Here is a 14,786-nt window from a genome sequence, read left to right as displayed (position 1 = left end):
GACAGGTATTCTTCAGGCTCGGCCGTACACAAGGGAGGCAGCATCTAAAACGTCACGCGTGATGTGTGTGTGTGTTCAGACGCTCAGTGTGACCTGACAAACATGACAGGATATAATAACACGATGCTCTTCAGCAATATAGATTCATATGTTTGGGTATTTATGGGTATCTGACAAACAAACATCACAACGACCAACCTTAAAACATTTTATTTAAGCCTGGTCTTTATACAGCATCGACTTCTGAGGCGTTATGGCACAAAATTCAATATAAACTCCATATTTCTTTTTTTTTTTCTCAATAATTGTTCACCAAAAATACAATTCTTAGTCAAAGCGCGAACAAACTGTGATACAGTTTGCACAAAAATCACCGTGAATTCTCCAGAACAATGATGAAAAAAAGTGATATGCATTTAAAAAAAAAAAAAAAAAACACATGTTTGAAGGGGTTATGCCAGCTGTGTCAAAGTCTTTTTAGTGCAGGGAGAAACTAGAGGGGCTCAGATCACTGAAAAGACAGCACAATAATGCACAAACGTCCACAAAGTCCAAATTTTTTAGTGCAAATAAACAGAACACCTGCATGAAAATGTAATATCTTCAAAATAAGTACAATTTCAACATGATGCCAGTTTGTATCCTGGTCTTAAATACAGTGAAAACTCTTTTTAAATCTTGCTGCCACTAAAAATGTCACAGTAACAGTAATTTTACAGGCCAGACTGGAGCCTCTGGCGTCCCGGTTTGGCCCACGGACCATATGTTTGACAGGGTCAAACATGTCTTCAGTGTCCTCTGCAGGTTGTGTTTTTCTGCTGAAAGATGGATGAGTGAAATCACCAGTTCCTCTGTAAAGCGCATTTCAGTGGTCAATACGTGCGCTAATTAAGGATTGATTATTTGTGCAGCATAATCAGTGGATCAATCCCATCGCCTAAAAGCGCCGGACGCCTCCTCTTCAACTTCTTTGTCATTTTAGTGAAGAATTGTCTGCTAACTTCAGACGTGAGCGCGGCGAGCGTGCAGGGAGGGGCGGGGCCAAGAGTGATTCTTAACTCTAATTTTGTCTTGCAAAGAACTATATTGGCGCAAACAATATATTTTTCAACATCAAATTTGAGTAAAATTAGATTTTTGACTATTTTGTGTCAAAACATAGACGAATGCAACCGATGCAAAGTTTATCAACCATGTTTCATTTATCTCGAAAAGCTTTTTCGAGATGTAAAACTTTATGGTTTTATCACCCAGCCTCCTTCATGAGTATTCAAAGCCGCCGCTGCTGATTGAGTTGATTATATTCATGCACATTCACACCTGCTCCCTGCTGGTCGGGATGAGCAGAGATTACTGCTTAGAGTTCACTTCACATCCGTTTTCGACTGCAAGAGAAAGACTAAGTTTGCACAGAAACTTAGCAGGCCCCCGCAGAGCTCAGCACACCAGCGTTAGCATTTCACATGGAAATGCGTTCAGCGTCCACTTTATTATGTGCGATCTAAAACTGTACCGCTGAGCAGCGTTAAAGTCTACATTTATCATGTGTATGACATTCCCTTCTTTTACGCTGTCACGGATATGCTAATTCTATTATATGTTTCAGTACTGGGGTTAAATTGATGCCTTACTGGGGCTTTGTTCAATTCAAGGTTGTTTCTAATACTTTAGTCTGCCTCTAATGTATCCTTAGTTAAAAAAAAGGAATAAAAAATGATGTATTCGTAAGTAATTATCATATAATTGCGTTTAAAAATCTTCAAGCATGTCAATAAAAATGAAACATTAAGAGCTATGTGAAAATGTAAAAATGCAGAGTTGTTTTATTGAACCGAGGTGGATTGTGGTCTGATTGTGTTTATAACTCACAGGGAAAAGTAGCAAAGATGGCCCTAAAACCTCCACGGTAAAATATAATTCAAATCAACTTTCGCTAAAGCTGAACGCCCTTTTTTCATGTTCAAAATCAAATGACTCTCCCATCCTTGATCTGGGCTCTCATGAATTAGACAGGAACTATGACAGCTGGGTGTGGGACTGGCGAGCAGTAAATCCAGGAGCTGTGGCCTTGGGCTGACATTACATCCTCTGTGCTTGTAATGAGCCCTCAGACTGCTCCTTTGGCCTTTCGCCGTGCGGCGGGAGAGAGCCGGGCCCCGCCATTGTCACACCTCCAGCTGTCCTCCAGCTCTCTTGTCTTTTATTTGACATCCCTGGCGTGATTAAGACAAAAGCCTTCAGAGATCCTCGGGCCAAAAGGTCTCACTGTGTACGGACGAGCACTGCCTCTAATTACTTTAATTAATTAAATTCATGATTTCCTCTAAATTGAGGCCATTCATCAGCGGCGCAAAGCTGCGACCATTAATGATTTAAAGACATCTATAAAGGAATTATTGAGGACAAGAGGTGCTTGGCCCTTTCCTGTACTTTACTGCATTGATAATTGCTTTGAGCAGATATTTACAGAGACAGGCGATGCATTATTCCTCTGTTGTTCCCACAGCTTGTGATGAACACATCCAAAGGGCCGGGTGGAGTAAATAAAGTGGCGGGGGTGACCCCCGCTGCTCGGCACTCGTGGTGCGAACGCTTCCTCCGCGCCGGTTGATGTGCCGAGCCGCCGTCTTATCGCGGGTTGGACACGAGACTCGGAGTCCTTGTACTCTAATCCTCTGGTTCCTTAAGCCTGAGCTCTGTACCCCCCGTTGACAGTCAGCTGTGTAATCCTTCAGAGATCTCTGCGGCTGTGTTGCAAGCAAAGCGCTGCCTCCTCTGGAACAGCTCCCAGAGCCCGCCGAAATTCTGACTTTGAACCTCCACAAAACACCAAAACACCTTTTGTTTTCATTAATTTCCCTCTGTATGGTGCCCCGCATCCATTCACTCTGAAGGTGAAGCCCAGACACAGAATCCGTCTCTCTTGGTCTTTTGTGTCGATGCAAATATAGAAGTGAAGAAAATCTCCACACAGGCTCCGTTTACGCAACGTTTCAAGTGAAAAAGCGTCACTTTTTTTGCATTTTCTTTCAGGAAAGTTTTGAGTTTACGCGTAAATGCTGAAAACAATGTTGTTTCCACGTTGGGCCACTAGTGGCCGCTGTTGGTTGTTTTTATGATGAAAACACACACACATGCCTGCAGGGAACAATAAACAATCAGTGGCGACTACACGGACATTCATACGGACAGACGGAGAAACTGAGTTGCTTTTAAGGGCGACTCAACTATAAAACGGAGTCCCAGGATAATATGGACTGAGAGTCACGACCCTCTGGAGGGAAACAGTGCTGTACTGTTCATCTACTCACACATGTGCAGAGCAGCTATTTGCTACTTCCACAGTGCTGCTTTCAGAAAACATGGAATTTCCCCATTTTCATCGACTCGGAGCACCGTTACCGTCTAAACAATCACCCAAAGTGCAACAAAATTTTTCCTTTGCTGTTTGATTGGGGCTTGAACGCTGAAGATTTGGAAACAGGTGTTCCTTCAAATTTTCTGTGGTCTGAAATATGATGACATTCCTGTTGGCCTCTGTCAGCATTTAGTTGGGAAATCACATAGTTGTCATGCAACCCTGGCAAAAAGAGCTCAGAATTCCTGCTCATCTGTACGTGCTGTCAGTAATGTCTGTTTCCTCAGGGTTGAGACTCGTGGCCTTTACATCCAGTCCACACTCAGCCTTCTGTTTGAGAAGAGGACAACCTTTAATTCCCCGAGTGCCGGTTCTCTGCTGGCTATCTGAACACGCTACACGCAACTACATCTTTTGGCTACGATATGGCGGGCATTGTCTTGAACTTTGCCCTGCTGAATAAATTTTCAAGGACTCTATGAATTCACCTCATGTGGAACGTGTGAAATTGACGTTCTTGTCTCCTAAGTCTCACATCCATATTCAGTGACGTGCCCAGACCGCAGACGCTGAACCTGCACTTCTGCTGGCTGAAATCACATCAACACAAACCTTTTAATACCCACTCCTCCAAAACGGTCCAAAAACATTATCTATTGTCGAATTACATACCAATCTAATGGCTTCCGGCTCACACATGCCCCCTACACATATTCACGAGCGTGAATGTAATTCCGGAGCGTTCTCCCACGCCTCCCTCCGAGCTACCACTTGACTACACTCCCACTTACGGCTCTGACAGCATTTCAGTGACGGGACCCAACTAGTGTCTGCTGCTCACTCTTGACATTTTCAAGCACTCGCTAAATGATGCCTGTTGAGCCCTATCTTGCGTGTCTGAACGAGCTCGCGCCGACGGCGGGAGAAACTTGACGTGAATTGAGTGCACACTTTGACTTTTCGCGTTTCGCAGCGATCCGCAGGTTTGAGAAAATAATTCTGTTTGTGTTTTTAATCAACTGAAAAGGCGAGGTCGCCTCTTCTAAACGCACCGAGCTGCTTCTCTGTCGTGCAACACTGCAACGTCTGGCTCGCCGCTGATTGGACCACAGCTCCCAGCATGCCTTGAGGCACCTTGGGAGCGCTTCACAGGAGCTGCAGCAGTTGGGGATTTCTGTGCAGCTGTGTTTACTTGGCTGCAACTGTGAAAAGGCCAGATAATGGATGGACAGAAATATATTCACGTGGATTTGACACTTTTTTTTTTTTTTGTCAGGGACATTTTTAGCAAGCGGATGCCTGATATTACTGTTAACATGAACTCCTCAGCCTAATTTGTGGCAGAATTGCCCGTGGCCTCGGAGCCCAATTCAGACCTGCAGTTAGCTTGGGCTTCTTTTCAAACATGCGTCATTCATCAACACTTTTAAGCCTGGAGGTCTGCACCAGCAAATGTGAAGTGATAAATATGCAAATCAAGACACATCAAACTTAAAAATACATTGAGCGTGGATGGTTTAGAAACACCATGAAACAGCAAATTAAACTCAAAACTGATCATTTCCTATTGACCAAACATCACACGATCACAGCAACTGTTCTGGCAACCTGGAAAGAACATCGCAAAACAAAGAACAAACCAAAGGAACAGCCTCAATCAGCGCCGGTCTTCACTGAAATGACTGAAATTACAAACTAATACATAACGTAGACTTTGGCTTATAGCTGTGGAGGTCAATCTCTCGCCATGTTCCTAATACACCTGCTGAGCTGCATCGCCTCAGGATGTTGTCACTCATTTGCATTCACTCGCATTTTGAGCATGAGCGGGACCTGCGCAAAACCTTGGAGGAAATCTTGACCATGCAGCCGGCTGCAGACAGGCCTCGGAATGACGGATTCCTCCAGGAGTGTTTTTAACACTGACAGATAAAAGGGATATCTGCAGTAATAAATGCTAATGCGATCGACAGAATTTGAATTTATGAGTCCGCAGGATAGCTATATGAATATTTCAGCTGCTGTACAGCAACAAAAGGAAAGGAATTTCATCTATAAGCTCAACTATTTCCTATTTTCTAATTATTGGTGGGCTTGTAAAGAACATGCTCTGCACACAATCCACACAAAATGCCACTATGTGTTTGTTGTTTTACATAATCTGGCTGAAGAGATTACATATTCCTGAAGAGTTATCAGTTGTGCTGCAATGTAATATGAAAATGACATGTGTAACCTCAAAGGAATCCTCATTTTGCATCATCCACTGGTGAAACAACCCTTCACATATTAGACAGAAGAGCGGAGACGACTGTGGTAATCCCCGACCTTTCATCCAGCCAGTCAAAGATTAACATCTGTAGGTTTAAGCTGAATGTCCACACAGTTCTTCAATGATCACATACTATATATTGCATGACTTTCTAGTCCCATAATCAAGTCATTTATTTTATCCAGATATCTTTATGGGCGAATAGTGTGTGTGATCCACTCTTGGTTGCTTAGTGTGTGAAGTGTAAATCCAATGTTTCACATGTTTGTAGAAAATAATATTGTTGCTATGAAAAATATTTAATCTACTTGAATATCTTCGCTATTGTAATCTGCTTTGCCTCTTAATACCAGTACCGGGTTCTCCCATGATGCATCAGCAGAAGACTGCAATGAACGCAACGTCAATTTGGCGCTATTTTTCACATTAGAAAAAAAAATTATTATAATTTTTTTATGTACCTCAAACGGGTATTTGGCCAAGACTCTCCAGCATTACTACAAACTGTAAAAAGTGAATTACAGGCAAAATCAAAACAAATCCTGAAGCTGTTTCTTGCAGATTATCATGCAAAAATCAGATTGAGAAGATTAAAATACCCATAATTAATTTAATTTCATCAGATTTTTCTACGTTTCTGTAATTAAATCATTTCTTTTAAGTTCACATTCCACAGTTTCGTTTAAAAATGTATTTGCAACTCTCTGAATGAGCTACACAAGCCAAGTTTTCCTGGACTTAAGAGCCAAGGACATCTTGGTATTTCAGAGCGCTTTCAAAAACTTCCCAAAAATAAGTGAAAACTAAAAAAAAAGTAAGCTCAAAGAAATGCACGTCTTTTACCAACACATGAGTGCGGAGGACAAAGAAGCTGTTCTATTCATGCTTGGACCAAGGCATGCTCAAATCAAAGTCGTTTAACCTGAACCTCATTGATGCAGAAGCCATGAACAGGAGGACCTTCATGCACTTTAAATTGGGCCCAATGTGATTACCACATATTCAGACTTACACAGCGAACACGCTGGACTCAAATTAATATTACACCCCCCCCCCCCCCGACCTAAAGACCGCTGGAGATGAAAACGAATTTAGTCGGGTGGAAAATTATCAAATGCAGATGCCGGACGGAGAGCGAGTGAGAGAGCGAGAGTGGGAATGAGCTGTGGAACGGACAGTGTGAAAGAAAAGTATGGGAATACTCTAGGATTCTGACTGAGAAGCTTACCTAAAGGAGACATCTCGGGAACCCCGGCCAGATATGGCCCATCGATGAACTTTGGTTCGTTGTCGTTGATGTCCTGGACTTTGACGACAAACTCAGAGCGGGGCTCGACCGGCAGATTGGTGATCCGGTCCACGGCTTGAGCCTGGAGGGTGTAGTAAGCCTGCGCCTCTCGGTCGAGGCGCTTCGTGGCGTGGATGTCTCCGGTGTTCTCGTCGATGGTGAAAATGGAGGTCGCCCCCTCGCCCGACAGCACGTACTTCACCTTCCCGTCGCCTTTGTCCACATCCGAGTGCAGCTGGAGGAGCAGAGAAGCGCACATGAAACGGTGATCTGTCAGAGCAAAACTGGAATTTGAGCTTAAATATTTTATTGGTCGTGTTCGCTTCAATAATCGATGATCTGAGGGCTTCTGTCCAACAAGACCGGACGAGAAACTCATTAATTATGATCGCACAAAGTGAGATCGATACTTTGCTTGATCAGCAATGTAATTCAAATTTTATTGTGTTTCTGAACATTATTTATTCATTTGTATCAATAGCTGTGATATTTCAAATGTAAATCATCCTACTGAATGTCTGCATCATGTGAATCGTCACTGTCATGTCGATGCTAATATGAACAACCGACACAAGCAAATACATCATGTTTATTGAGCAAATATTCAAATGAGATCAAGAGTTCAAAACATGAACGATTTGTGCATGAATTATGCCGCAAAAAATTCCATTATGATTTGCATTCTGCCACAAATAATGGGAAGAAATGAAATGCCGCCACTTATTGTAATAGCACTGTGACTTGTTAACTGATGTGTCGGCCATTATGAACGATACCAGCAATTTTCCATTAAAACCTCCAGCAAGAAGAAGCACATCACAAAAAAAAAAACATTTTACAGTTATCACAAGATGTGTTTTAATCAATAAAACAACATGATGTGGCAAATGGACTTGCATATTTTACACATTTCTACCCAAAGATCTATTATTAAGGTCCAGATAAATGACTGCTCAGGAAACATTTATCTATTTTTTTTTTTCCCCCCGACAGAGATTCATGAAATGCTTTCTGAATGAGCTTCTAAAAGCTGCCCTGGGATTTGTTTTATGAATCCCAAATCCGCGCTGTGGCCGACCCGCTACCCCATGTCAGCTGAAGATAGGTCACAAATCCAGCCCTGAAAATACCACTTTAAATATCAGCCAGAGAAAATCCTGTGAGGTAAAAACTGGGATCAGTGTGTCGTTCTGGTCCGGCTTTTATACTAGATCTCTTCTTTTTCTTTGAAACAAAGCGTATTCATATTCACATCAGAATTACAAAAGTTCAACTATTTTATCTAAAGCATGTACAGTTGCTAAGCTTTACAAACAGCTAACAAAAATCACCATTCATTGAAAAGATTATTGGTAAGAGCTGAAGTTACAAACCAATACAAATGATCTTTAAATAAACAGCTACATTCATCTCCCAGCACCTCAGCTGCCTTTTGTTTTTGATACGAGTTGTTAGAATGTTCCACAGACAGACAGACTGTGTCGATCTACAAAGAAGACAGACGCGTGACTGTTTCAACTCCCTCCTGCAAACCCTCTAATGAAGAAGTTCGGATCTCTGAGGAGGCAGTTACAATGACTTTAAGACCCCCCTCTCAAAGTACGACTTCAAGAAAGTAATCCTTGAACAACTGTGAAGAAAAGATATTTAAATTATCGCGACAAGCGCTCAACCCTGAACAATCCTGTTTTGAAGGGAGCGGTGTGACGGCCATCAACCCCTTCAACATGCTTAACATCAGAGCGATCACACCAGCTGACATATATCTGGAGGGAAGGCCACCGCTGGTATTTAAAGACGTGCAGACGGACCATTTTTAGCTGTCAGCATTTAGCAGAGTGCATATTTCTGTCTTTTCCCTGTCACCTCTCAGATGACAAAACACCTCGATGGCAAAGTGTGCAGACAGAAGCGAACATCCCGACGTCTTGATATTTGGTGTTGAGCACAAGCAGAAGGAAGCTTCGGTTATAACATCTGCATTTCAGCGGCGCTCTAACTCCGCCGCTGATCGATAATATCAGGTCGGGTTTCTTCTTCTATCCATCTAAATTAACGTTGTTCTTTCAGTTTAATTGCTTTATCCACTTACTTGCAAGGCTTTCTGTTTCCATTGTTAGAGCAATAGGTAGAAGAGAAAGAGGCGTTTGGAACACACTGCGAGCGATTGCATGGTAAACGCCGCTATGCTCTCCAGCCAGTCAGTAACTACGGAAACTGGAAAACTGGAGTCCATAATTGAAACTCGGTAACACCCATTGTCTTCGTGACATTGTTTGCAGTATGTAGCATTCTGTTCTACAGGTAAACAACCACAATGCCTTGATAAGGGATATCTGTCACGCTCAACCAACATGTTTAAAAACATGTGGCGTAAATTCAAAAAATCGAGCTGAAAAGCAAAATGTTTCAAAGATACTTGTGTAAGTTTGACCTTCCAGCGCTTTTTTACTACGTCATCAGACATTATTGTGCTGACCTTCATCTGTTCCGTTTTAAACTCAGCAACAAACCAGCTCAAGGTATCCTGGATGTCTCATAAAGCCAACAGCACTACATCATCGACAAAGAGACGAGGCGTAGCCATAAAGAGCCCTCAGTCACTGCTGCTTGTAAATATCTGGAACGCTGGAACCAAACCACAGCTCGCTCTTACCTCACAGGACCCCAACAAGGCACAGTTTTTAAAAACTAAATATGTCTGTATCAATAAAAAAATAAAAAAATAAATCCCCAGAATGGCCTTTGTTTTACTTGGTGTTTCAGAATCATTAAAAAGTAATTTGAGTTTAAAGAAATATTGTTGTGGCTTCAGAGCCTCAAAGCAGCTGAAATGATCATCCCACCTGTGGTGTCTCTGCTGGGAGTTAACAGCTAACAGGCTCCAGGAAGACACACTTTGGCTTGTTGATCATGTTTTAAGTTAAATCACAGCTCCTAGCTTGTGTATCTTGGATCAGATTGAACATTTTAAACACATGTGTAGTTGTTAAAGCTTCAAAGAAATCCTTTAACTCCAACTTTTTTTAAAAAAAAAGTAGATTGAAACAGAACTTTAAAAATAGTTCACTTCCAGAAATCTTAACAACAGCACCTTATTGAAAAATCCCCGAGGAACCGGAAAGCCAAAAAACACCAAATAGGCATGTCAGAAATAACAAGGAGAGAACAGGCGTTTTCATTCTGTACAACACCAGAAGCACAAAGCTGTGGCGCTTCTTAACAACCAGGGCAAACTCCACCACAGACAGGAAGACAAAGCTCCAGAAATCAGTCCGTCTTGAGGAGAGTGTCATTTCCAGGGGTGTTTTTGGTTTTCACACCGAACCAGGAAAAAAACCTTGGTTTGAAGGATTTCCCTTCAGAAACTCAGAGTTTGGTTTAAACTTCACCAAACCGAGTAAAAAAAACAGAACCGACACAGATTTTAATTGGCTCGACTGTCCTCCTGTCTTCAAACTCCCAGAACTGACACACGAGATGATTTCATTCATGAAATAAGACTTTGAATATATTCACAAACACAAAAGCGCATTCACTTTTTACAATTAAACTGATTATATTTAGACAATTTCACCTGCTGTTTGGTTTGACTCATCATCAACAATATGTTCCCAAATAAAACAACAACAGAGACAACAGCAGCAGAGCACAATGCACAGCACAGCTTTTTTTCAATTATGTTCCCGCCTCTCATGTTGCTCATTATGTCAAAGCATTGACAAAAGCTTTTTTTTTTTTTTTTTTTTGTGCGGCTTGTTCTTTTTCTCTATATTACAACGTACTCATGGAAGATTATTGCTGAACTCTTCTTTCAATTTATCTGTAAATGTCAACATCTCATTACTGGATAAATAACACTGGTATTTCAGGACCGGAGCCAGCGCTGCAGGGGTGGGGAATGATTAGGTCAATATTATTTTGGTGGCGCTGAAGGAGTACATGCTGAACAGAGGATACAACACCAAAGGTCTTTTATTAATGGAATCCATCAGCCCGCTGATGGATGCCGGGCTGGGGGCGCGGTGATTGCATTGGCCGTGTCCCCAAGACTACGCGTGCATATGTTGCCACTCTTATGGAGCCCCGGCTGTGTTTATTCACCATCTCCTGCTGTCGGGAGCAAACCCGAGGTAAATTGTCAGTCTTGGAGAGTCAACATTTAATCTGGAGGAAGCCATCCGTGCAGTTTCCAGTAAATGCCACGGACGAGAAGGACAAAGTTGACGGGCCGCAGAGCATTCAGGCCGGGGTCAAGGGTCAAGCACACTATGTGGTCCGTTCACTGAACTGTTTGGCTTTTTACAATTCAAACTTTTCTCGGTCTGCAAACACCGCGGCGACTGACTCCACATGCTGAATCTCACCACCGAGAAATACATCCAGAATGCAGTTTGGCGGGGCTTGCTGAACGTACCTGAGCGTGCCGTTAATCGAGCCCGCTTTAAAAGTGCTGCTGCTCATTTTCTTGTGGTATTTGAAGTTTCAGCTCTTATTACTTTTTTACCACCAGAGCGCTCCAGTTGCTTCACTTGCAAAAATGTAAATAGCCGCCGTGGAACTCTTTTTCTCCGCTCCCCTTGAGGTGAGTGTAACGCAGCAGGCAGCGCGGCACCGTAGCTCAAAGGCACTTCCCTGGGATTAGGAAGGAGGTTCTGGGATCTGATCATGAACCCTTCTGAAATCAGGGCTGACACTTATCATCGCTTTGTATGCCGGCTGCTCTCCGGGGACCAGCCTGTTAGCTTTGTGTCTGCTTGTTTACCTAGTAGCTGGGGAGAAGGGTAAAAAGCATAAAAGAAAGGATTTCAACCCACTGATTCAGGCTTGTCTTTTCACGGGAACGACTGCAAAAACATGCTGAAATTGTTCTGGCATTTCAATTTTCATTCCCACCATTGTGTGCGCGATGTAAAAATGCGTGTTGCGAGATGTGTAATTGTGTTTGTTTTTGTTTCCATCCATTTGGCTCAGCTCTGAACAACACACAGGGGCAAAACATAAGGTCTTCAGATGAAACAACAAAAAAAAAAAAAAAAAAGGAACAGGAAGCTGAAGTCTCAAGACGCATGTTTCAGGCTTTCTAGTCTTTTGTATTTGCATCTCTCTTGAGGATGCCACAATTCGGTCTCTTCAATATCCGGTGCACTTCCCAAAATGGATACAAAAGTCCATACCTACGGGCACCCTGTGAGCGATACTGGATCCAGTACAGTGAAACAGCCGCGCTCACAAGCCCTTAATCAACAATCGCCCTCCAGATATTTTACAGCGCTGCTTGAACAGCGGGGCTTAACGGGGTCTCCACGAGCAAGGTAGCACAATATCACAAACAACAAAAAGAAAATATGAAAGATGGACCACGGCGCTCTTGGACGACGTTTCCCGTTGAGAAATTGATGTTGCAGGCATGAAATCTGCACATAATAACCCTCCCCACTGTGTAAAGCGCATACTGCATTGTTTTATTTTCTTCAACAGATTCAGTGAATTTGCATGTGAATACAGGCTATTATTGAGAATTTAATGTGTGCCATATGTCAGGCCAGCAGGGACTTCAGCGTCTGTAACTAAAACATACATGAAAGTCAAACATAAGAGAAAGACAGAGAGGCAAAGGAGGGTCATTCTGCCACAGACACACACACACAAAAAAAGAGCTAAAACTGTAGACAGGGGGCTTCGGTGCAGCTGTCGCTGACATCGGCTCCCGACATGCTTGGCTTTTCATCTATTTACTCGGCCATGTTCTGGTGAGTAGCCATGGTGCTGTGCTTTGAGAGAGGCTCAGCGGCTCCGGCTCCGCTCTTTCATTTCAAGTTGGGAGGTGGGGAATTAGCCGTCACCATGGAGAGGCAGTTAGCCACCGCACAGCAGCGTGTGGAAGCATGGGATCCGCACACCGAAAACTTCTACCTACACCCAGCTCAATGGAATAAATGAGCCACAACCTGTGTGTGTGTTCAGCTTCCTCTACCGTGACGCTTTGTGCATGTGTCATTTGGCTGATCGTGCTGCGAAACACTTTGTTTTGAGAGAGATTGTTTGACAAAAGTAGAGACTGTGGCTTGTTTTGATCCCTGATTTTATTAGTGGCAGGTGGGAATCTGTAAAGCAGCCCGACGTGTTTACAACTGTAGGCGAGTAGTTAGTGGTGCAGATGATCCACCGTGCACGAAACAAAAGCAGTGAATTTCAACAGAAAATTCATTAAAAAAAAAAAAAGGCATAAAAGCTAAAACAAAAAAAATACATGGATTTACTTAAAATGTTAAGTGCATGAAATAGGGCTTTAAATATTAACCAAACTCAATTTTAGGCACCAAAAAACAGTAATTATGCAATGTGTTCAGAAACACAGTTGCTACTGGTGACAGAATTTAGCTTTATTTCTGTCTGAACTCACATTAGGAAACAATCGCATCTGAAATCTGTGTTTTTGTGCGTTTTAGGTTCACGTTTCAGATGGCTGTGTGAGAGATGAAAGAAGCTGCGCTGTCACTTGAAGGTAGTTTGCGTGGAAGACGCTGCGTGTACATTGGCAGCGCTGGCAGCTGAAATATAAGCTGAAGGAATTGAAGTGTCACTTCGCTTTCATCAGATGAGCCCCGCGATTTTTTTTTTTCCCCCCTTTTTGTAATTCTGTAGAAAATCTGTTGTCTCCGCTCAAAAAAGTTGCCTCACAATAGGCCAAAAAGGCAGTTTATTTGACTTAAATCTGTGCAAACAGATGTGTGTGATGGCTTGACGGCAGGTACCCAGCAACTGCAGACGGCTCTTTCTCAGAGGAAAGTGCCGGGAAGCAGTTTTCACGAGGTGGTTTCACTGCGCTCTCTCTGGCTGCTCGCGTAAAGGAATCAGCTTTCAATCAAAGTCAGGAAACAGGATTTCTCTGAACTCTGGCTGCCATTTATACATTTTGTTTTTCCATCAGGCAGCGGCAGCACACGCCTGAACCTGCTGACTTAGTCATAACACCGAAAAAGAGATAATGGTTCTGTTTCACCGACGGAAAATTGAAATTTTCAGGAAAAAAAAAAAAAAAGGCTCTATCAACTTCACTCATGATCAGTAGTTCTTAAACATTATTTTCACTTCTTTGCCAAGTACTTGTTAAGTAAGTTGTGCATTTTTTTTTTCTCCCGGGAAATCAAATGAAAAACAGAGGTAGATGTGGGTGTCGATTACGTTTATCCGTGTGTTGGTATGAGCTTAATATAACCCTGAAACATAATGCACTCATCGCCTGTGGTGCGCCAGACATTTTGCTTTTCACAGAATGAAACAATCGAATATGACAGCGAAACCGAGCAGCCGTCCGCTTCGTGTTGGTGGAAGTCACAGGGAGCAACGGAGCAACCGAGCAGGCTCGCCTGCGATGCAATTACGCTCAGGCCAAACTTTATTTTCAGACATCTACAGCTACATTCAAGACAGAACTGCAATTATCAGCAAATCGAATCAATATTCTGACAGGTTGGCTTTCAGAGATCTTCCTTTCAGTCAACACACAATTGGCATTTAAGCGAGTGAATTCAAGATATCTGTGATTCCACTTTTCCTAAAACAACAGCGAGCTTCTTTCATAAAACTTAATTGAAAACATCCAAAAGAGTTTTCAACCAAATGGTTGCAGCTGAAACAATCGGTGTGTTGTGGATTTCTAAGATGATTCCTTCCAGTAGAATAAACAGGAACACAGCAGATGACTTAATTTTGGCGTAATTATTGATATTTTAGAGGGTTAAACAGCTTGTCGTCTACAGGCATTATCAGCATCACTTGCCGTATAAAAACGAGAATAAATCCGGTTCTGGATGCTCAACAGAAGGACTAAGCAGCTGTATCAGTGCCAAAATGAAAGCTAT

General features: G+C 42.6%; 1 protein-coding gene across 1 annotated transcript in view; it reads right to left on the bottom strand.

The window, feature by feature from the left end:
* Nucleotides 1–14,786, bottom strand: part of LOC115394367 (cadherin-7) — a 101,422-nt gene that overhangs the window by 50,783 nt on the left and 35,853 nt on the right. The window contains exon 3 of the mRNA XM_030099672.1: nt 6,859–7,153. Coding sequence (XP_029955532.1) covers nt 6,859–7,153 — 295 coding nt within the window. The remainder of the gene's footprint in view (nt 1–6,858; nt 7,154–14,786) is intronic.

This window comes from Salarias fasciatus, chromosome 9 (assembly GCF_902148845.1).
Source record: "Salarias fasciatus chromosome 9, fSalaFa1.1, whole genome shotgun sequence".
NCBI lineage: Eukaryota > Metazoa > Chordata > Actinopteri > Blenniiformes > Blenniidae > Salarias > Salarias fasciatus.
This window is presented reverse-complemented; position numbering and strand designations above follow the sequence as displayed.